This window comes from Mercenaria mercenaria, chromosome 19, assembly GCF_021730395.1.
Source record: "Mercenaria mercenaria strain notata chromosome 19, MADL_Memer_1, whole genome shotgun sequence".
Lineage (NCBI taxonomy): Eukaryota > Metazoa > Mollusca > Bivalvia > Venerida > Veneridae > Mercenaria > Mercenaria mercenaria.
Genome location: NC_069379.1, coordinates 21,647,010 through 21,668,011, shown reverse-complemented (window position 1 = coordinate 21,668,011; position 21,002 = coordinate 21,647,010). Strand labels below are relative to the sequence as shown.

General features: G+C 35.4%; 1 protein-coding gene across 4 annotated transcripts in view; it reads right to left on the bottom strand.

The window, feature by feature from the left end:
* The window catches only part of LOC128551163 (von Willebrand factor D and EGF domain-containing protein-like), a 37,109-nt gene extending 16,749 nt beyond the window's left edge, over nucleotides 1–20,360 (bottom strand). Inside the window, exons 1-15 of one of the 4 annotated variants that reach the window (XM_053531656.1) lie at nucleotides 20,189–20,360; nucleotides 18,597–18,678; nucleotides 16,730–16,881; nucleotides 15,814–15,984; nucleotides 14,546–14,566; nucleotides 13,784–13,961; nucleotides 12,833–12,935; nucleotides 8,771–8,857; nucleotides 8,010–8,234; nucleotides 7,095–7,259; nucleotides 5,234–5,316; nucleotides 4,834–4,897; nucleotides 3,811–3,993; nucleotides 1,449–1,684; nucleotides 99–387 (exon numbers count right to left, since the gene is read on the bottom strand). In XM_053531656.1, coding sequence (XP_053387631.1) covers nucleotides 99–387; nucleotides 1,449–1,684; nucleotides 3,811–3,993; nucleotides 4,834–4,897; nucleotides 5,234–5,316; nucleotides 7,095–7,259; nucleotides 8,010–8,234; nucleotides 8,771–8,857; nucleotides 12,833–12,935; nucleotides 13,784–13,961; nucleotides 14,546–14,566; nucleotides 15,814–15,984; nucleotides 16,730–16,881; nucleotides 18,597–18,678; nucleotides 20,189–20,255 — 2,106 coding nt within the window. In that variant the 5' untranslated portion in view covers nucleotides 20,256–20,360. Of the gene's footprint in view, nucleotides 1–98; nucleotides 388–1,448; nucleotides 1,685–3,810; nucleotides 3,994–4,833; nucleotides 4,898–5,233; nucleotides 5,317–7,094; nucleotides 7,260–8,009; nucleotides 8,235–8,770; nucleotides 8,858–12,832; nucleotides 12,936–13,783; nucleotides 13,962–14,545; nucleotides 14,567–15,813; nucleotides 15,985–16,729; nucleotides 16,882–18,596; nucleotides 18,679–20,188 lie in introns of those variants that run through there. The other 3 variants (XM_053531657.1, XM_053531659.1, XM_053531658.1) reach the window with 3 other exon arrangements.
* Between the last annotated feature and the right edge of the window lie 642 nt (nucleotides 20,361–21,002).

Genomic DNA, 21,002 nt, shown 5'->3' with positions numbered 1-21,002 from the left:
ATCCAACTACGAAAATAAACTCCTCCTCCTCCACGAATAATCGTGATTTCAAGGAACACAAGTTTTCTGCATTTATAGAGGAAAGAAAATGAATGAACCTTTTGGACATGATGACTTTTGACTGGTTCCATCATTGTAAAAAGTCTTTCCATCTCTTTGGCATGTGACCCTGGAGACCTCCTTTTACGGGTATTTAGAATGTGACATTTACTTTTGGTAATAGAGTTTTTCATTGTACAGTCTAAATATTGAGTACTCGAACAAAACGCTTCCGCTGTAGCCCGTCCACTTTTGCCTTCTTCACATACACAGTACATACCGTTCAAGTTCGCCCAGCTTTCTAGATTACGTTTCTTTCGTGAATTAGGGGTCCTTTCGTCAGGTACTCTAAAATTTAGACACGCGAACATATTCATATATAGGTAGAGAAAATTTGTATGAACCAATCACTATCACAATACACCAGACCGATCACGGCAAAACACCTGGAAGTACCGACGATTCCATATATAATGCACTAACCCAATAAGAATGAATTCTGTGCGGCTTTAATTGCACGCCAAAATCGCGCTACACATTGCTTTTGGAGCAACAGTTGCATTTATACTCTTTCAATCTCTGTTATCATGTCTCACAAATCAGCACTACAGTATATTTTACTGATTGGGACCAGAAAAGCTACGTATTTTCTCTATGAAAGTTAACTCGATGGCAAGGATACAATGAATTTATACAGATAGTACAAATTAAGGAATATGATTACATTCGGAACAGTTAGCTTACCCAAACATGAGACCCGCGAGGAAACAAGTCGTCCGCATTATAAGATAATATTGGTAGAGAGAATTTATACGAACCAGTCACCACAATATTACACCAAACATATCATATAAATATAAAGTATATTCATGTATTTGGTATTTAGTATCGTATTTGAGTTATTGTTATGGAATATATTGGCAGAACGCTTATTGCCATTGCAAGATAAAACTGACGAATCTTTGATTTCAAATCTGATACTTCAGAGACGACGAAAGACACAGTTTCATACTGAGATCTCTCTGAAAGACGCAGTAACATACTGAGATCTCTCTGAAAGACGCTGTTACATACTGAGATCTCTCTGAAAAACGCTGTTACATACTGAGATCTCTCTGAAAGACGCAGTTACATATTGAGATCTCTCCGAAAGACGCAGTTACATACTGAGATCTCTCCGAAAGACGCAGTTACATACTGAGATCTCTCCGAAAGACGCAGTTACATACTGAGATCTCTCCGAAAGACGCAGTTACATACTGAGATCTCTCAGAAAGACGCAGTTACATACTGAGATCTCTCTGAAAGACGCTGTTACGTACTGAGATCTATCTGAATCATCATATCAATTCATTTCTTGGAAAATGTAAGTAACAGTTGCCGACCCAAGCTTCCGTTAAATTACTAACCGCCAGCTATTTGCAAAGTCTTCATGATGACTACCACCTCTCTTGTTTTTCAGTTCAGATATAGTTCCATCACTGTGAACAAGGTCGTTTGTCATATCACCATCAAAATTTCCACACAATCCTTGTACATTGTTTTTATCTTTAGGTGCCATGACGATGTCTATATTCATGAATTTAGCATACGTACTGCTTCGATGTAGTGTTATGGTAATTTTCGTTCCAATGGGTGTAAAAACCTTAAATAAAATAGTTAAAGTAGATATTGAATAACTGATACTACCGTAGTTTATAAACAATAAATTAGTCTAGCCAGTTTTTGATGTTTTTTTTTTTAAATTGCTACATGACTTGAAGTTTGTTTGGAAGTTTTACCTCGATTATATATGTGATATGTCGAAGTTGCAGTTTTATGACAATATCCCAAATATATACTTGCTATGAATTAAGATATTTTGTGTAACGTTTTACGTTAAAATTTTACCCCAAACGGCCAGATTATTGTAAATTTGAAATATAATGTAAATCATAAAAATATATTTACACTTTAGATATAAATAAGGCCATCTCAAAATCATATAATATATACATACAATCATGCTTTTGGGATTTCTGCTTTAACGGCTTTATTGTCCCTAGGGACAAATGGAAGAAGCAGAATTAACAGGTTTCTGTCTTTGTCTAAGCTTTGCAGAATGATTATTGTACTGGATCTAAAATTTAACATTTGTTGCAATGAAATACAGATCATTGAACACACAAGAGTTCAAACAGAAGCTGAACACCTCTTTCATTGGTCGACTAACATGCCCCCTTGTGACCACTCGTTATTTTGTTTTGTTTCTAGCCGATTCAGATGGATTTTACCGGCAGAGGCATATGATGGGCTACCGAAAAAATATAAAGATATGCTTGTGGGGAAAGTGTTAAGACCTATGTTGTAAGAGTGTTTACATTGAAAGCCTTCCTTTTTTCACTCAATTGTCCGTTTATTTAAGTATTACAGGAAAAGGGCGAGTTAACCATGCTGCAGCAGCATCTACAAATTGGGCCAACTCTGCATGATGATCTATATTGTTTTTGGTGTGACGCTGAACCCAAAACAAAACAAATACAACAGAAAACAAGAAAACAAACAAATTTCGACCGGAGATGCAGGTGATTTTTTTTTGGCTCCAACCAAATTATCTTTTAAGATATGTTTCTTTTATTTTACGTTTGTGAGGAAATCGATCAGTTATCCGCCATGTATTTATTCAGGCTCGTAATAATATAAACAAATTTATCTCAAGATCGGAACAGGAATGTAGTAGTTTGATAATTTGAAAACTTGAATTGAGAAAACTTGGCTATTTTCGCTCATTCTATCGTCATTCAAGCATTCCTATAAACATTGACCGTCAGAAAGGTCAAAGGTTTAGAGTAGACCCAGGCGAAGCATTGTCACAGGTGAGCTTTAGTGTGCTGGCACCAATTTTGTTATAATTTATTCATCTATTTTGGTTACAGTTTAGAAATAGAAGTTAAATAATTTTCGTTATGCTTGCTAAAGTAGACGTTTAGACACTAACGTTTAAACAAGTCTTGTGAATTCTTAAAATTATTTCTTAATCATGACCTATGTATTGATGTATTCCAGGGGATTTCATATGTGTACTCCTTAAGCTAAAGCATGTCCTTGTAATATGTACCAGAAGAATATTTCAATAAATGATGCCTGTATTGACAGTGATGGACAAACTACGGTAAAATACTACGTTTTTAAAGAATATTTCATATTGAGTATAATTCACTTTTGCGGTATTTCATATGACAGCACAAAATAAATTTGCACTTGTATGCATGTAGTCGAATACCATCAATGGAATGCAATATTTATCATCAATGAATATTACCTAAAAATTAACTATTCGAAGTCTTGAATATTAATTTATGATTTGACGAAAACTTAGTTAGTATATGTGCCTCGATGTCAATAATCTGAATTTAGATAGACATACATTCACGCATTGTAAATACCCAATACGGGCGGTTGTCATGAAGTTCCAACGACTACCAGTAAAGTTTATGGTTCCATTGGGGACACCGTGATGAGAAATAAGTCTTCCGTGTCTCTCGTTACTTTGCTATACCATATGCATGGTCTGCGCACCGATAAATAAGTCTTGAGTTCTGCTCAACCCGGGGCTTGAGGGCGTGGACGGTAGCATGCATTTCCACTACCGTCCATGAACAGGCTCAATCAAACCGAGCCTGCAACATTTTTGTTTTTGTTGTGTTGAGCGACCTGTGGAGTTCCCACTTTTTCTATTTTATTGCTACGAGGCTGTAGTGGTATTATGACGTATAAACAGTTTGTACATACCGTATACTTATAGCTGTCAACTCTTACAACTTGAAGAATCCCACCATCGTTGCATTCTGAAAAGCCAATGTAGTTTGTTTTTCCACATCGGTCTGCAATAAAAACATCCTTGCCTGCTCGTATAGAAATACCGCACGTGCATGTTGCTCTATTGTTGTTGCATTTCATTGTTCTTTCTTGGATCTTTAAAAGAAAATACAAAAAAAGTTTTAGTGCGAATAAATGATTTTAATATACGAGATAGGCAATTTGTGCGATATAAATTCTTGTACATATTTGGAAATTGGGGACTTATACCAGTAAAAGTACAAACATACTGGAAGAAATATTTTGATAACTCATTAGGAACAGGCCGCAATAGAAAATCATACCAAAATAGATTTTTTTATTTGCAGTTCAGGGGAGTGGCGTACGCCGAAGCGTTCGTTTATTAATAAACCGGCGAAAATATTTTTCTAGCCGCTCGCGTGACCGGCATGTCCCAGGTTGAGTCAAACGAATTGGCGAAGAGGAAAATGTGCCACCAATTTCTGCGCTTACGTTGTGACCGAAACCATTAGTTTTTAAAGGGAATATTTTTGATGAAAGATGTCAGCTCAACTAGCCAAGCCATTCCTTTTTGAAAGAAAACTTTATTTGACTTTTTTTATTTTAGAGTTATCTTATCTTAGCTGTTTTACATCATATTATTATTGTTGTTGTTTTTTCTTGAAAAAAAGATCACTATATAGTGTATTAAGTTTTCATTGAAATATCGTATGGTGATGAAAAGATGCATTACAAAAGTTGTAAAGTATATGTATGACAAATCGTCAAGTTAAAGAAAGTAAGAGACAAAGTTAAAATAATTTCAAAGGAATATTGGTTTCGCAAGACCATAATATAACTTACAAAGGGTAAGTGGATTTCTATATATAAAACGTATCATATCTCCCATAGAATTAACACACTTTCTTATCTCGATTCTATATTATTTATTGCAGTGAAGGACGAATCTCCTTTAGAATTATTACACTTTCTTACCTCGATTCTATATTCTTTATTGTAGTAAAGGACGAATCTCCCTTCTTGCTGCTGTTCATAATAGCTGTAACATAGTGAAAATATCAAAGTCTTCTTACAGTGTAGCAGTTGTAACAGGGCGGACATATCGTGTGCGAGTTGAAATTAGGATTAGTCGTAAAATGAATAAATTAACATGGTAGCAGGTTAAGATTTTTTTTTACAAGATATCATTGCGTTAAATATCAGGCAAACCTACTCTGTAATTTTAAAGAAATTGGCTGAATCATAAAGTGTTAGGTGAGTGTGTTCAAAGTTCCTTTAAATTTCTTATATTTCTACTAAATATTTGTCATTCTACATTGTTCAAAATATCAGTAAATTGTGAATAAGACTCGTTTTGCAAATAAAGGTTACTTACTAGCCATCGGCCGTCCTCATGTGTGGGTCAACATGGGAGTAACATATCTTTTCTTTATATTCTTTTCTGTCCGTTACAATAACCTTTAAATACAAAAGCCTGATAAACAATGGATTTAAACAAAATTATTGAGACTGACATTAAAGACGTTTTTTTTTTTTCAATTTTTTTTATAAAGGTGCATTAGATGCGTTTGCAAACGTAACTTTTATACATTTAGAAATGATATCTCCGAACAGATTGGACAGCTAGGCTTCCACCGTACAACTGTGACGGCATCAGTTACTGACATTGTCATACCGGGACAGTACTCACTTACACGTCAACGGAATTGTGACGTAGAATACTAAGTTCGCCTAAAGTGTACTGAAGAAATTTTCTAAAGACGTTTTTGAGTCTTGAAAAAATGTACATACTATGATTACTACTGACATTGTTCGTAGGAAACCTCACACTTGTTAAACCGTTTCGTTATGCTCTTTATAGTTGGCTACTGTCTCCAAAATATTATCTGATAATGATTACAGAGGGTCAATATCGTTTGTTCGGAATATTGTGGTGTATACGTGTACCGTTCCGAGAGAAAACCTTTTTTATAATTTAGTCGGGTAAGGTCGTCACGTGATATTTAACACCAATTGTAGTATACAATTCACAATAAAACAGTGGCTGATACGGTACACCATTGCATAATTAGTCAACAGTCAAAGTTATACATGCACACATATTGAAATACCTTTAAACTTTATTCTTAATTTTAATTTAGATTCTATCTAGGGTGTTTGTTTAGTTTTTTAACAGACTGTCTTATACAAGTATTTATTTGTCATTTTACTGAACAAAGTTTATTTGTAAGGTTATCCCTAGAAGAGTCAGTTACTCCTGCTTTGTGTCAAGAGATTATTTCAACAAGAGGGCCCTTATGGCCCTTTATCGATCACCAGAGTTTCACAGTTCTTGGGAGGGGTTGGGAAGGAAAATATCCCCATTTCAAACAAAAAAATCCCATATCTAAAAATACAAAAATTTTGACAAGGCAGATCAGACAGACTTGTGATCTTTTGAGTGTTAACAAGGCCATTCTATGATATGGACCTGATTTTAACCTAACATTCCAGTTTTAAACTTTCAAGCTTTCATACAGATGAACGTTAGATGACTTTATGATAATCAAGCAGATAATATGACCTCTACAGTGGTAAGAAAAGGGACCAACTGTGTTTGACTTGAGGCAATACAGTTTGAAACTTGATATTCTAGAGTGCAACACTCTGACAAATCTTTATGATGATCAAATAGAAAATGTTGTCTCTAGAGTGTAAACAAGGTTTTCCTTTGACTTAGTGACGTAGTTTTAGGCATCAGGCAACAAGTTTTGAACTTGACATTGATTTTATAGAAACAAACGTTCTGACAACATTTTATAATAACATAAGAGAAATTGTGCTCTCTAGTGTTAAAGTTGTTTTTTATGATTTGACTAAGTGACAAGGTTTTTGACTTAAAATAACTCGTTTAAAATTTGACCTAGATTTCGCAGTGACAAACACTGAGAAAGGAAAGAAAAAGAAAAAAGGAAGAAAATACGTTTTATTAGGGGTAACATTCTTAACAAGTTTCATTAAGACTGGGACAAATTTGTGACCTCTAAAGTTTTAACAGTACAATTGTTGACAACGCACGACGACGATGCATGTAATACATTTTGTGGAACGTACATGAATTAGCTACTTAATATTGACATATGACGTAAAGAGAAGAGTTAGAATATGCATTTTAGCTCTGTTCTTACCCTTTTATCTGCAACATTTTTGTAAGAAAAGAGAAGCACTGACAATGACAATTAACATTATATACTTGCCCGAACATCTTGTAAAGCTTTATTTCTCCAGAATGAATGTTTCATTCCTTCACTGAATTTCAGTTTAAGGTTAAAAACGTTGTTGTCTTCGTAGTCCATATCTGATGTAACAATTTTAAAGAAAAATTGTTTCTGAGGATCCCATTTCTCACCAAAAGGAAGCGTCTGAAATGTACTCATGACATTCACCATCAGTAATTTAAATGGCTTAATACACTATGATATGTCTTTATTAGATAAGAAGTAAAATATTTAAACAAATAGTAAAATTCACAAATCTGTTTTTCGTGTTGTAGTGTCATTTGTAAAATTAACGCAGTATACGTCATATGATTCAAAAACGAAATTTTGATTAATAATTATTGTATGACTTCTTATAATGGAATTAACTGATTCCTTTATTTCTGGTTTATTCGTCTGAGTCAAATATTGAAATAAAAAATGCAAATATGAAATAATGGTTTTAAAACATTGATTGCTTAACTCAAAAATAATCTAAATTTAAACAATCAATGTTTAATTAAATATATAAGATATTGAGCTCAACGAAACAAAGCAAATAATTTCAATCTCGGTTCAATTACAATTGCTGAAAATAAAACAATAATGCCTGTCTTAAATGTCAAAGATTTCAACATGAACTCATAAAACGCATAGACCTCATAATAACTCTATTTTTAGAAAATGGTCCCATGATTGCAGTAAACATGCTTTTATCGGGCATTATTGAAACAAGGGGCAAAATATATTTAACGGGTGATTTCTAAATTTTACATCTTACACAATAAAAACTGGTAATCAAGAGAGGAAAATATCTCGACTTTTCATCAACATTCGATGAAAGAAAATTCGATTTTATTCATAAAAACAGACCTGTGAATGTTCCTAAAAACAGTACCTTGAGAAATTACTTACCGGAATAAACTCCGCACATTTTGAAAAATCATTTTTAACTATGTTGTTAACAGTTTCTTGAAGACACTGCTGAGGTTCTGCTGTATAAATCCTGAGTTCGTCCTTGCAGAACTTGCTAGTGAAGCGGCCAGTGAAATCGTTGTATTTACATCCGATTGGAAGCGTGGATGACATAGCTATTTCCACTGACCGACCCTTTCTCAAATACACGGTTGAGTTATAAATCTAAAAATTTTCAAAGACGATTTTTGCTAATAATTAAGTTTATGTGTCCAACTGAAGCTACTTGTTAGAATATCTAAAAGAGTTCCTTTTTTTGATTAAAGTGAAAAATGTCAACGTCTATGACAAGAAAACAAACTATTAATAGTATCTGCTTAAAACAAGTGTTACGTGGTACTCAAACCATTAACAGCGGCTGCCGGAACGGCAAGCATTCAAATGCATGTTACGCTTTCTCACAAGCTGATATGGAGCGTATGTAACAGAGCGATATATAAACGTTACTGGGAATTTGCAAAGTAATCATTACTTTAAATTAACTCAAGGTTAAAAAAGTTTTATCACAATTACAATATTATCACTGTAAGAATTTTCGTTAAAAACGCTTACAGATCTGAACTGTTAATATCATGATCTATTTCAAATATATGATATACTTTAAATTATATAATCGCGTGAGATGATAATAAGATACAAACGTGTTTAGTTTATCACAGTTTCTGTATAAACTTAGTAAACTAATGTCCAATTAATATTACCTTGACACCAGCAAGGTAGTATTCACCGAACACTGGTTGTGTTTGCTGACCATGTTTAACAGATGATACAGCTACTGAACATTGAACCTGGAAGTGTAAGAGACGTATTTAGTCATGAAAATCTTCATAAATATGATCTTGTTGGTGACTGTTTCAAAGATGCATCCGAATCAGACAGTATTTTCTGTATATCCGGCAACAGATCATCAAATGCAACCTTTTCTCAGAAACAGATTCAGTTTTATCTGTTCTCCAATAATTCGCTTTGTTGTGTTCTATCATTCATCAGGATATTCATACAGATGATTTCATTTGCAGGCGGGTGTAAATCAGCGCCTAGATAAACGCCAGGTAGCTGTGAACTATTTTTGCCGAAATTGCAGGGGGTTCTTTCTGGAAATTACGGACATGTGCCGAAATACAAATAGGTTTATGCTACATGCCTTGCAGGGAAGGACAAAATGTTTTGGAAAGCGTTGTCATGGTTAAAGTAAAAGATTTTAGACGATTTCTGTTTGTCTCTATTGCATTACTACTGGCTCTCCACTCATCTGTCTTTCTTTCTTTCGTTTAAACAGTCATATCTTGCAGAATTTTTTAATAAAGATTTGTCAAATGAGAGTCATTTTGATGTCCCATAAGTTAGAAATAGAATCTTTGAGAAAATTAAAAAGAGCTACAGATTTTGTTTCTACACGGTCGTAATGTAATTTTAATGTCAATAAATGAGGTCACGTAATTATTAATTATTGTTTAGAATACGGTGAACAGAACGTGGAACCCAAAGCACAACTACTACAGCTAGTATTACATCAAAGCAACAGAACATGTCACCCTATGCATAGCTATTAGCATTACATTAAAGCAACAGGAAATGTCACCCGAGGCACAGCTACGAGCATTCAGGAAACCAGAACAACGTGTCTGTTGAGGTTTTACTACGTGAAATCAGCTGTGAAACAGAACATGTCACCCGAGGTTTTGCTGCAATATAACATTAAAGGAACAGAACGTGTCACCCGAGTATTACATCAAAGCAACAGAACGTGTTTCCCGAGGCACGGCTACAAGTATTACATCAAAGCAACAGAACGTGTTTCCCGAGGCACGGCTACAAGTATTACATTAAAGCAACAGAACGTGTTTCCCGAGGCACGGCTACAAGTATTACAATTCAGAGCAACAGATTTGTCACCCGAGAAACAGCTACGAGTGAGAATTACATCAAAGCAACAGAACGTGTTTCCCGAGGCACGGCTACAAGTATTACATTAAAGCAACAGAACGTGTTTCCCGAGGCACGGCTACAAGTATTACAATTCAGAGCAACAGATTTGTCACCCGAGAAACAGCTACGAGTGAGTATTACATCAAAGCAACAGAACGTGTTTCCCGAGGCACGGCTACAAGTATTACATCAAAGCAACAGAACGTGTTTCCCGAGGCACGGCTACAAGTATTACATCAAAACAACAGAACGTGTTTCCCGAGGCACGGCTACAAGTATTACATTAAAGCAACAGAACGTGTTTCCCGAGGCACGGCTACAAGTATTACATCAAAGCAACAGAACGGCTTAAAGTATTACATTAAAGCAACAGAACTGTTTCCCGAGGCACGGCTACAAGTATTACAATTCAGAGCAACAGATTTGTCACCCGAGAAACAGCTACGAGTGAGAATTACATCAAAGCAACAGAACGTGTTTCCCGAGGCACGGCTACAAGTATTACATTAAAGCAACAGAACGTGTTTCCCGAGGCACGGCTACAAGTATTACAATTCAGAGCAACAGATTTGTCACCCGAGAAACAGCTACGAGTGAGTATTACATCAAAGCAACAGAACGTGTTTCCCGAGGCACGGCTACAAGTATTACATCAAAGCAACAGAACGTGTTTCCCGAGGCACGGCTACAAGTATTACATCAAAACAACAGAACGTGTTTCCCGAGGCACGGCTACAAGTATTACATTAAAGCAACAGAACGTGTTTCCCGAGGCACGGCTACAAGTATTACATCAAAGCAACAGAACGGCTTAAAGTATTACATTAAAGCAACAGAACGTGTTTCCCGAGGCACGGCTACAAGTATTACATAAAAGCAACATAACGTGTTTTCCGAGGCACGGCTACAAGTATTACATCAAAGCAACAGAACGTGTTTCCCGAGGCACGGCTACAAGTATTACATTAAAGCAGCAGAACGTGTTTCCCGAGGCACGGCTACAAGCATTACATCAAAGCAACAGAACGTGTTTCCCGAGGCACGGCTACAAGTATTACATCAAAGCAACAGAACGTGTTTCCCGAGGCACGGCTACAAGTATTACATCAAAGCAACAGAACGTGTTTCCCGAGGCACGGCTACAAGTATTACATCAAAGCAACAGAACGTGTTTCCCGAGGCACGGCTACAAGTATTACAATTCAGAGTAGGAGAACGTGTTTCCCGAGGCACGGCTACAAGCATTACATCAAAGCAACAGAACGTGTTTCCCGAGGCACGGCTACAAGTATTACATCAAAGCAACAGAACGTGTTTCCCAAGGCACGGCTACAAGTATTACATCAAAGCAACAGAACGTGTTTCCCGAGGCACGGCTACAATATTACATCAAAGCAACAGAACGTGTTTCCCAAGGCACGGCTACAAGTATTACATCGAAGCAACAGAACGTGTTTCCCGAGGCACGGCTACAAGTATTACATCAAAGCAACAGAACGTGTTTCCCAAGGCACGGCTACAAGTATTACATCAAAGCACGACGGTTCCCGAGGCACGGCTCAATATTACATCAAAGCAACAGATGTTTCCCGAGGCACGGCTACAGTATTACATCGAAGCAAGAAGTGTTTCCGAGGCACGGCTACAAGTATTACATCAAAGGAACAGATTTGTCACCCGAGAAACAGCTAGGAGTGAGAATTACATCAAAGCAATAGAACGTGTTTCCCGAGGCACGGCTGCAAGTATTACATCAAAGCAATAGATTTGTCACCCGAGAGACAGCTACGAGTATTACATCAAAGCAATAGAACGTGTTTCCCGAGGCACGGCTACAAGTATTACATCAAAGCACCAGAACGTGTTTCCCGAGGCACGGCTACAAGTATTACATTAAAGCAACAGAACGTGTTTCCCGAGGCACGGCTACAAGTATTACATCAAAGCAACAGAACGTGTTTCCCGAGGCACGGCTACAAGTATTACATCAAAGCAACAGAACGTGTTTCCCGAGGCACGGCTACAAGTATTACATCAAAGCAACAGAACGTGTTTCCCGAGCGCGGCTACAAGTATTACATTAAAGCAACAGAACGTGTTTCCCGAGGCACGGCTACAAGTATTACCTCAAAGCAACAGAACGTGTTTCCCGAGGCACGCCTACAAGTATTACATCAAAGCAACAGAACGTGTTTCCCGAGGCACGGCTACAAGTATTACATCAAAGGAACAGATTTGTCACCCGAGAAACAGCTACGAGTGAGTATTACATCAAAGCAATAGAACGTGTTTCCCGAGGCACGGATACGAGTATTACATCAAAGCAACAGATTTGTCACCCGAGAAACAGCTACGAGTATTACACCAAAGCAACAGACGTGTCACCCGAGAAACAGATACGAGTATTACATCAAAGCTATAGAACGTGTCTCCCGACGCACAGCTACAAGTATTACACCAATGCAACAGATTTGTCACCCGAGAAACAGCTACGAGTATTACATCAAAGCAACAGACGTGTCACCCGAGAAACAGCTAAGAGTGAGTATTACATCAAAGCAACAGAAAGTGTCATTATTCGATTCACAGCTAAGAATATTATATTTAAGCAACAGAATCTGTCATCCAAGGCACAGACGAGGATCACATCAAAATAAGAAAAGCAGATGATTGGTAATATACATGAAGTTACTGACCCCAACATGACCACCTAGTTTGCAAGTTAATCCTACACCTAGTCACATCATGACCAATACCTACATAGTTTTAGATCATATCCCTATGTCTTATTAATATATCCTATACTGGTACATATGGATGATAAATGATAACACCTTAAAGTCAAAGGTAACGTCCTTGAACATATCTTCGTGAAGAGAAAGGTCATCCATGTTTTGGGAAGGTCCAAGGGCAATCACTGTCTTGTCATTTACTTTCCTGAAAGTAAGAAAACATTTTTAAACATTTTGAATTCAGTAAGAAAATTGTATTTCGTAAATCAAATGGATGTCTAGCTCTTGTTTTCATTTGCAAGTTTCATAGAGCTTTTAGTTGAAAGCATACATGTATTGTGTTGTAGTACGTACAATAATATAAACTAGAACAAACATTCAAGGCATCCATATATATATATATATATTGCCTTAATGAGAAGTACAAATGTAAAGAAAGCTCATTTAGAAACATTTTGGAACTACTTTTACATCAGTATCATACAATTGCCATATTCAGTGTGATACAGCAACCTTCATTTCGAATATATTACACTATTAGTTACACTGCTTGTTGGTGACAGGATACGGGATGTACGCTGTCGAGGAAATCCATATCGGGCGAGAGCGAAGCTCGAGCCTGATATGGATTTTCGAGACAGCGTATATCCCGTATCCTGTCACTAACAAGCTGTGTAACGATTTTATCTTGTCGACTACCCTTTATTTACATGCTATAATCGATACGAGTCACAAGCAACGATTATTTAAAATCGGCTTAATCGAGGTTTTAATCTAAATTCATATCTGAAATGTACTTGCAGGATATAGAATATATCCTGTCTCCATGTGACGTCTTTTGACCAATAGAAATGCAAGAAACTTGTAGGAGGCAAAATTTTCATATCTGACTTTTAAGACATTCTTAAGTAAACCTGTTTGCTAGAAGTACAGAACAAAAATTATTTTCTATAGGAAGACATAGCTAATAAAATTAGCAATGCATTAACTGCAGGTCGGCTTCGGATTATCGATAGATTATACTATTATTTGGAAATGATGAAATATACGTACCACTGCACTGTGTAAAAATAGTTTGTTGAATTAGAAAATGAGCAGCTAAATTGTATGTATGGTTCATATTGTGTTACATGTTTATTTCGTATAGTCTGTGTAGAACGCTTGAAACGCAGCTCAGGTTTAGCTTGTACTTTTCCCAAGTGTACGTCATCTGGTGCTGGTACATCTAGATCTGAAAAAAAGTATAAAAATGCAAGATCCTTTGCATGTATGTATGTATTACTTTAAAAAAAAATTGCGATCCCTTCATACCTACTATAAACACTGATCCTTGATTTACTTCCATTATTTGGAATATTTAAGAATTCTATTTCGATCAAAGAGACTCGTTTATGACTTGCAGTCCACTTTTTCGGAAATTTCAGTGCATTTATTTGTTTAAAATAACGTAAACACAAATGGTTCGATGCGTTCTAGAAAGTATGTGTGTATGAAATACATGTAAAATATATAGAAATGCTATTGACCGCTATTTACTGCGAAAGAAAAATAGATAAAATATAGTGTAAAACAAGAAACTTATCTGTATTTTATAACATAATCATGATAAATAAAACTGAATAATGCCGATGTATCATTTATAATATAATAAACGCTATTACTATATGTCGGAAAATATGTTGTATGTTTTTATACATCGTGGTGCATGCTTCAGAAGTTTGTTTATATAAGACAAACTTAACAAAAAATAAGTAAATTCCTGAAGTTTAAATTAATATACTACAAAGATTTGCATAAAATAATCAGACGTTTTACCATAAATGATGTCTCCGGGATCTACAAAAGAAAATGTAAGAATTATTGATATATCAACTAAATATATTACATATAACAAATGCACTTCACAATTTTCTGTATAGATACATGTAAAATCAAGCATAATCGTTCACGTAACACATTGGCAACAATAAAAGATAATTTTTGCTTGATAAAGATTTTTTAATTCTGCAACGTATTGACGCACTTATACTTATTAGAGGTGCTAACATTTGTACCTATAAACATATTCATTAAGCACCTCTAAAGCGTCATAAGGACGAAACTGTTTGTAATATTCTGCATTTAATAAATCTCAAACTCTTCAATAACTAAGCTGGGAAAAGAAAGTTTTGAAATACATGTACGTATAGTTTAGGCATCTGCCTTGAACGTCAATATTCTCGCGTCATTCATAACCCTATCTATAATTATTCCCAGTTCGTTTTTGTGTCTGTTAGTTCTCAAAATAATCCCTGAGTATTATTATAAGTGAATGTCTATTGAGAAGATATACGGCTACTCTGTTTTATAACTACATCAATATTTCATTTATCTTTTACTATATACAAGTAATACTTTAAAAAAGTATTGATATATACAATTTCTTGGTAATAGTTATGTATAGCCGCTGCGGTACTTTAAAAATATATAAACCTATAATGATAAGATAGCCTGTTCGATCTAAAGATGTATATTTATAGCCAAAGTTCCTTTGAAACGCTTCCTTACATTCTATTCATACTCTTAGCAGTATATGTTTAAGTGAAAACCAAGCACATTGATACCTTTTTGGGAGATTTTTCTGAAGCCACAGATTAGTAATCTTGCCAATGTGAATGTAAATTATTCGTAGTAAAATTAGTTGGTGTTTGGAAACTTACCGAAGCAGTATGCCGAGTATTCAGCAGCAGGCTTCAGGTGGCGACTTACCGAGGCAGTATGCCGAGTATTCAGCAGTAGGCTTCAGGTGGCAACTTACTGAAGCAGTATTCAGCAGCAGGCTTCAGGTGGCGACTTACCGAAGCAGTATGCCGAGTATTCAGCAGTAGGCTTCAGGTGGCGACTTGCCGAAGCAGTATGCCGAGTATTCAGCAGTAGGCTTTCAGGTGGCGACTTACTGAAGCAGTATGCCGAGTATTCAGCAGTAGGCTTCAGGTGGCGACTTACCGAAGCAGTATGCCGAGTATTCAGCATTAGGCTTCAGGTGGCGACTTACCGAAGCAGTATGCCGAGTATTCAGCAGTAGGCTACATGGGGCGACTTACCGAAGCAGTATACTGAGTATTCAGCAGTAGGTTTCAGGTAATACTGAACTTCCTTTCCGCACTTTCTGATCAATACGTTGTATTCCAATTCACAGGCTAGCGTAAAGTCCATCCCGCATGCCGTCATTGTTACCGGATCTTCACTCAGTTCATCAAGTGAAGGATGTTTCTCTGTAAAACATTACCCCAAGTGCTGTTTTAAACAAGACAAATATTCATATTTTATCTTGTACCTTTCACTAATGCGGATTTGTTTTTGTGAAAATGTAGTTTTACTCAAGTGGATGCGCATTGTAATTCCATAATATAATTCCTTTTCTGAAATAACATGAAGTTGCATACATAAATATACAATTTTACATGCCGCTGATATCATTTGAACCATACATAATGATACTTAACCCTTACCATGTTTGGCACGATTGATACTGCCTTTGCGACCAGTGTAGATCATAATCAGCCTGCACATACGTGCAGTCTGATCAAGATCTGCACTTGTCTGTTGGCTATTTCAGTCAGTATTTTTTTGGCAAACACCCCATTTAACAGTTAATGGCACTGTCCAAATTGTATTATGGACAAGTTCATTATAGAAATTCAGCAAGTTAAGGGTATATAAAAATTACAGTTTACCAACTGGAGATGGTACATACCCTTTAGATGATATCATTTTATTGGCAATTAATATATCATTTTATCTTGCTACGGAACAACATGCTACTACAATTTTACATGATATCATTTCAGTAACGAATATTAAAATTAACTAAAATAGACATTGTAATATCTGATGAAGATAGGAAGTATTAAAACCAGTTCCAGTTGGACGTAAATACATTTCAATTAAAAAAGGCAGAACCTTCCTGAAAAAGACAACGACGCAGTACAACACCAGATTAGTGCAAACTGATTCTACCTTTCAGGTATACAGGATACAAAGAATTGCAACCGGTTAGGTCTGGAGTAGTCCTAGAGTCAGTCATTAGGTACTGTCGTCCATTAAAAACTGCGCTGTACCACCCCTGGTCTATGTCACGATCACTCAGAATTAAACCCTCTCCACCCGACCTGTTACATAGAATATCATTACATATAACAACTTAGACTCTCACTTTTATCATGCAACTACTATGCAAAGTGCCTGATATCACTTGCCTGATATTTTATTTTGACATCAAGTCATTTACCTGATATCAAAATTAAGCTCCTCCCATATTGACGGACTAGTTTTTACAGTAGTTTTCTTCCAGATTGAATTTTATTACAAAGTCCAGTTTCGATGATGCACAACTTTTTTCTAAATATATTCTGTAATCTCAACAATTTCCTTGAATAAGGTTGTCTCTACATTTATCACACAGACAATAACACTGAATGACGTCATTGTGAAACGTTCATCATGACATCAAAATGTTTACCTGGATCAGTTCTTGGAAAGGTTTACAATACACTGGACAATGTATACTTATTCTTGATTTGTGCCTAACCTAAGGCATGTACATTTTATTAATTATTAGCAAAAGTATTCGTGTTAATTATCATTCTTGGATCAGTTAATTATAATCTCTGACTGGAAGTGAAATTTTCAGCGCATTGGACATGTAGCTGTCTGAGTCAAATGTTTAATAATGGGGAAATAAAGCATGTTCTGGTTTATTCAAGAGGATGAATTTTATGCAGGTAAGAGTTTATTTCATTGTTATTTTTTACAAGAATATCAGAAAGTCAAGAAACATTGTCGAAGTTGAATTCAATATGACTGCCGTATTGTTTCGTTCAGATATTTCAGGGGCGGATGAATTTTCAAATCCGTAAAATATAAATTTATCAAGTTTTTGATTCAGAATATTTTTACGAAATAAGAGATGAGGACATATGTTGTTCTAGGCAGTTTGAATGAGTTTCATGATAAATAGAGTAACTGGCTACTGTCTTTTGATATCAATGTTATCAGGTCTCGGCTGATATGGGCGGAAGGGGTTCGGTTCCTTCACCGCTTCCAGCCCATATCAACCTCGACCTGATAACATTGATATCAGAAGACAGTAGCCTGTTATTCTCTATTTATCTGATACTTCAAATTGTGGATTCATCGTAATTATGTTTGACAGGAAAAGTCAGCAATGAAGGTGTAATCCCAAAACTGCCAAGCGCAAAGCTTACATCAGAGGTCAAATTTGTGTGAACAATTCCATTAAACATCATCTTTTTCACAATACAAATTCATTGTTTAAAGCTATTTTTTTGCCATTATTAGGAGCTGATCGTTTACTTTATAATGCATATATGTTCCGCAATGTCAATGCTGCAGAGAATGTCAAAAATTGTCAAGGTCAAATCTGATTTGAAAGGTAATGTAAGAAAATAAAGTATAACACTTTTACTTTATTTCTTTGTTCCAAAATGCACGTGTTTTGGGGGTAGCGTCTTATGCAGCACGTGTATGATATCATAAAGGAACACAAGAGCAGCGTATATAAACAAGACTGTCTAACTGAGTTTATTGCTCCTAAAAGGAATATGAGGACATAAATAGGAAAGCAGTCAATTGCAATGCTGTCAATTTCAATTATTTTATCTTTATTTCACGAATCATATTACTTCAAAGTTTACAATAAGTTGGCCTAAAGGGATTTCAAGTTACTAGATTTGTATATGGTATATATCCTATAACATGTCAGCATTGGCGTTGCTTTCGTAAAAGGCAAAATGATAAAAAAATATGAAATTTTCCCGACATTTTCTTACATAAAATATAATAAAGATTAAGAATATCAGCATACCAATATTCCGACCTGTCGTCCCATCCTCGGTGTGAAATATCGTTCAAGGTCGGTGGATTGGTATTTCCACAAGTTGCTTCACCTGTTTACAAAATTAGAATAAGGCATCACAAATGAAGGATAGTCAATGTAGTTACAATTTTAAGAAACAATGGCCCTGTAATGGATCCAATGTATGTCGAATAAGCCCGAAGCCCCGCAGGCCGTAAGCTTATACGATGGATCGAATATGTAATTTGAAAACGTATTTTTATTTACAATGTTAAAAAAAACATGATCAATTTACTTAAATACATATTAATAAATAATCGTTTTTGTCTTGCTTTAGTGAAATCACTGGAGATATTGTCAGCCAAGAGAAATTAAAGACGTTACTAAACTGGGCATTATAATTGTGGAGTTAGTCAAAATTACAATTCTTCACATAATCAGTTTTCATGAGCCTTTCTTAGAACAGATATGTCAATAACATTACTAGTTAGTTTGTTAGCTGGTGAGATAAAAAAAACCCCCAAAAAACTGTATATTGTATCTGACAAAAAATGTATAATGCTAAGAGTATTTCAATTATACCGAAGTAATTGCCCTTGAATTGGTCAGACTTGTCGCATACTAATGGGGAGTCTTAATAAAATTGTTTTAAATCGCAAGATCACACGCATGTTCAATCATCGGAAATATCGCTGAAATAACAATAGAGTCATGACCCTTGGTTTCGAATTTTTTCTATATTTAAATTAGTTATAACATTAATTGTCGTATTTCTAGAGCAGTTCTCGCGAGATTCAAATGCTAACCAGATCTTGGATAACGTTGATAATGGTGAAAATGATTTTATGTGAACAGTGTGTTATTGTCAGTGAATTAGTTCAAATCGCATTAGACGTAAATCTTGAGCAACCCTCATAATAACAGATAGGGATTCTCCCTCTGTACCTAAAAGGTATTACTTCATTTTATATGATATGTCCTGCCTGAGGGAACGTGTCACAAAGTTTGATACATGTCTTTCAATTCATCTTATACCTTTACATATGTAGACAGAGCTATACTGACTTTACCATACACAAAATTTCATAAAATTCGAATGAATTATTTTCTCAAATACCGTTATCTGTGATACAGTTCTTTAACGGAATAAACAGGATATGAAAAGCTGCTGACAGTGACCTATGTATTTTGTAGTATCCCACTCTATAACCAGCTTTCAGTTACCTGTATACAGAGTTACGAACACTGTTCTATTTGACGCAAGTAACGGTATGGGTCAACCGTTTCAAGATTCAAACCAATCCATCGGAGATAACAGAGATGTAATGTATGAGCATCAAAACGTCAACCTGAGGCATTAAGTTAACAGCGTACTTACTCAATGATGAGTCCAGAATTATGTACTGTGGAGTGGATTATTATGCGGTAACAACTATTTTGACTCAAACAATTGGCAAAAACAGAGACAGAGCGAAAGACAAATAGCAGTGACTGTGAAATACAAATTAAAAAAAAAGTGTTAGCAAAAAGTCACATTTTCACACGGCGTTTAACATATTCATTTACTGCAATGAAATAAACAAAAAAAAAAACATACTTACACAAACTTGGACACATAAAAATAACCATCACACGCAGAAATGCTAAACAACGTCTCTTCTTTTCCATTTTGAAATTCTAACAGGCGTTTCGCACAGAAACAAACAAGGGAAACATATAAATACCAGCTGCAAAACTGCTCAGTTAGTGTCAAGATGGTAATTGTTTACGTTTGTTAAAGAGGTTTGACCTAGAAAATGAGGAGACTGCTCGTTTCAAGCAGGAATTTCCTCCTTTTAAACAGCGAATGGTTTCATTTTTTTTAAAAAAAACAAACAAACAAAACAACTAATTGCGTACTATTGAAAAATGATGTACATGCGTTTACATGTTAACATCTCTCTTCCTTAACAAACAAGGGGTTATTGTAGTGTTAGTAATAAATACTTCATTGCTTTGAGGAGGAGAACGTGACATCAAACACGAGGAGATTACAAAACATACATTTTTACATGGTTCCCTATTTATCTTTAACTTTTATTAAATTAACCACGGGAACAGAGCTGTTTAAATATCTTAATTTATCTTTCTCGTTTAAATGATTCCAAACGTTCTAAAGTATGTAATATGTTCATTTTATTTGCAATTATTTAAACAAATATCAAAGTTTAAAATACTCACAGCGGTACTCCTCGTCTGAAATGTTTAAAGAAATGCAATTCATATTCTCATTGATATTTGAACGCCTTTGAATATTACAATTTTGATATAAAGTAACAGGGTTCGTTTCCATTAATTTAATTCAAGACTATTTTCTACTGACATATGAACTATTCTAAAGCAATATTTTAGTCTAAAAGTACCAAATTATTAATG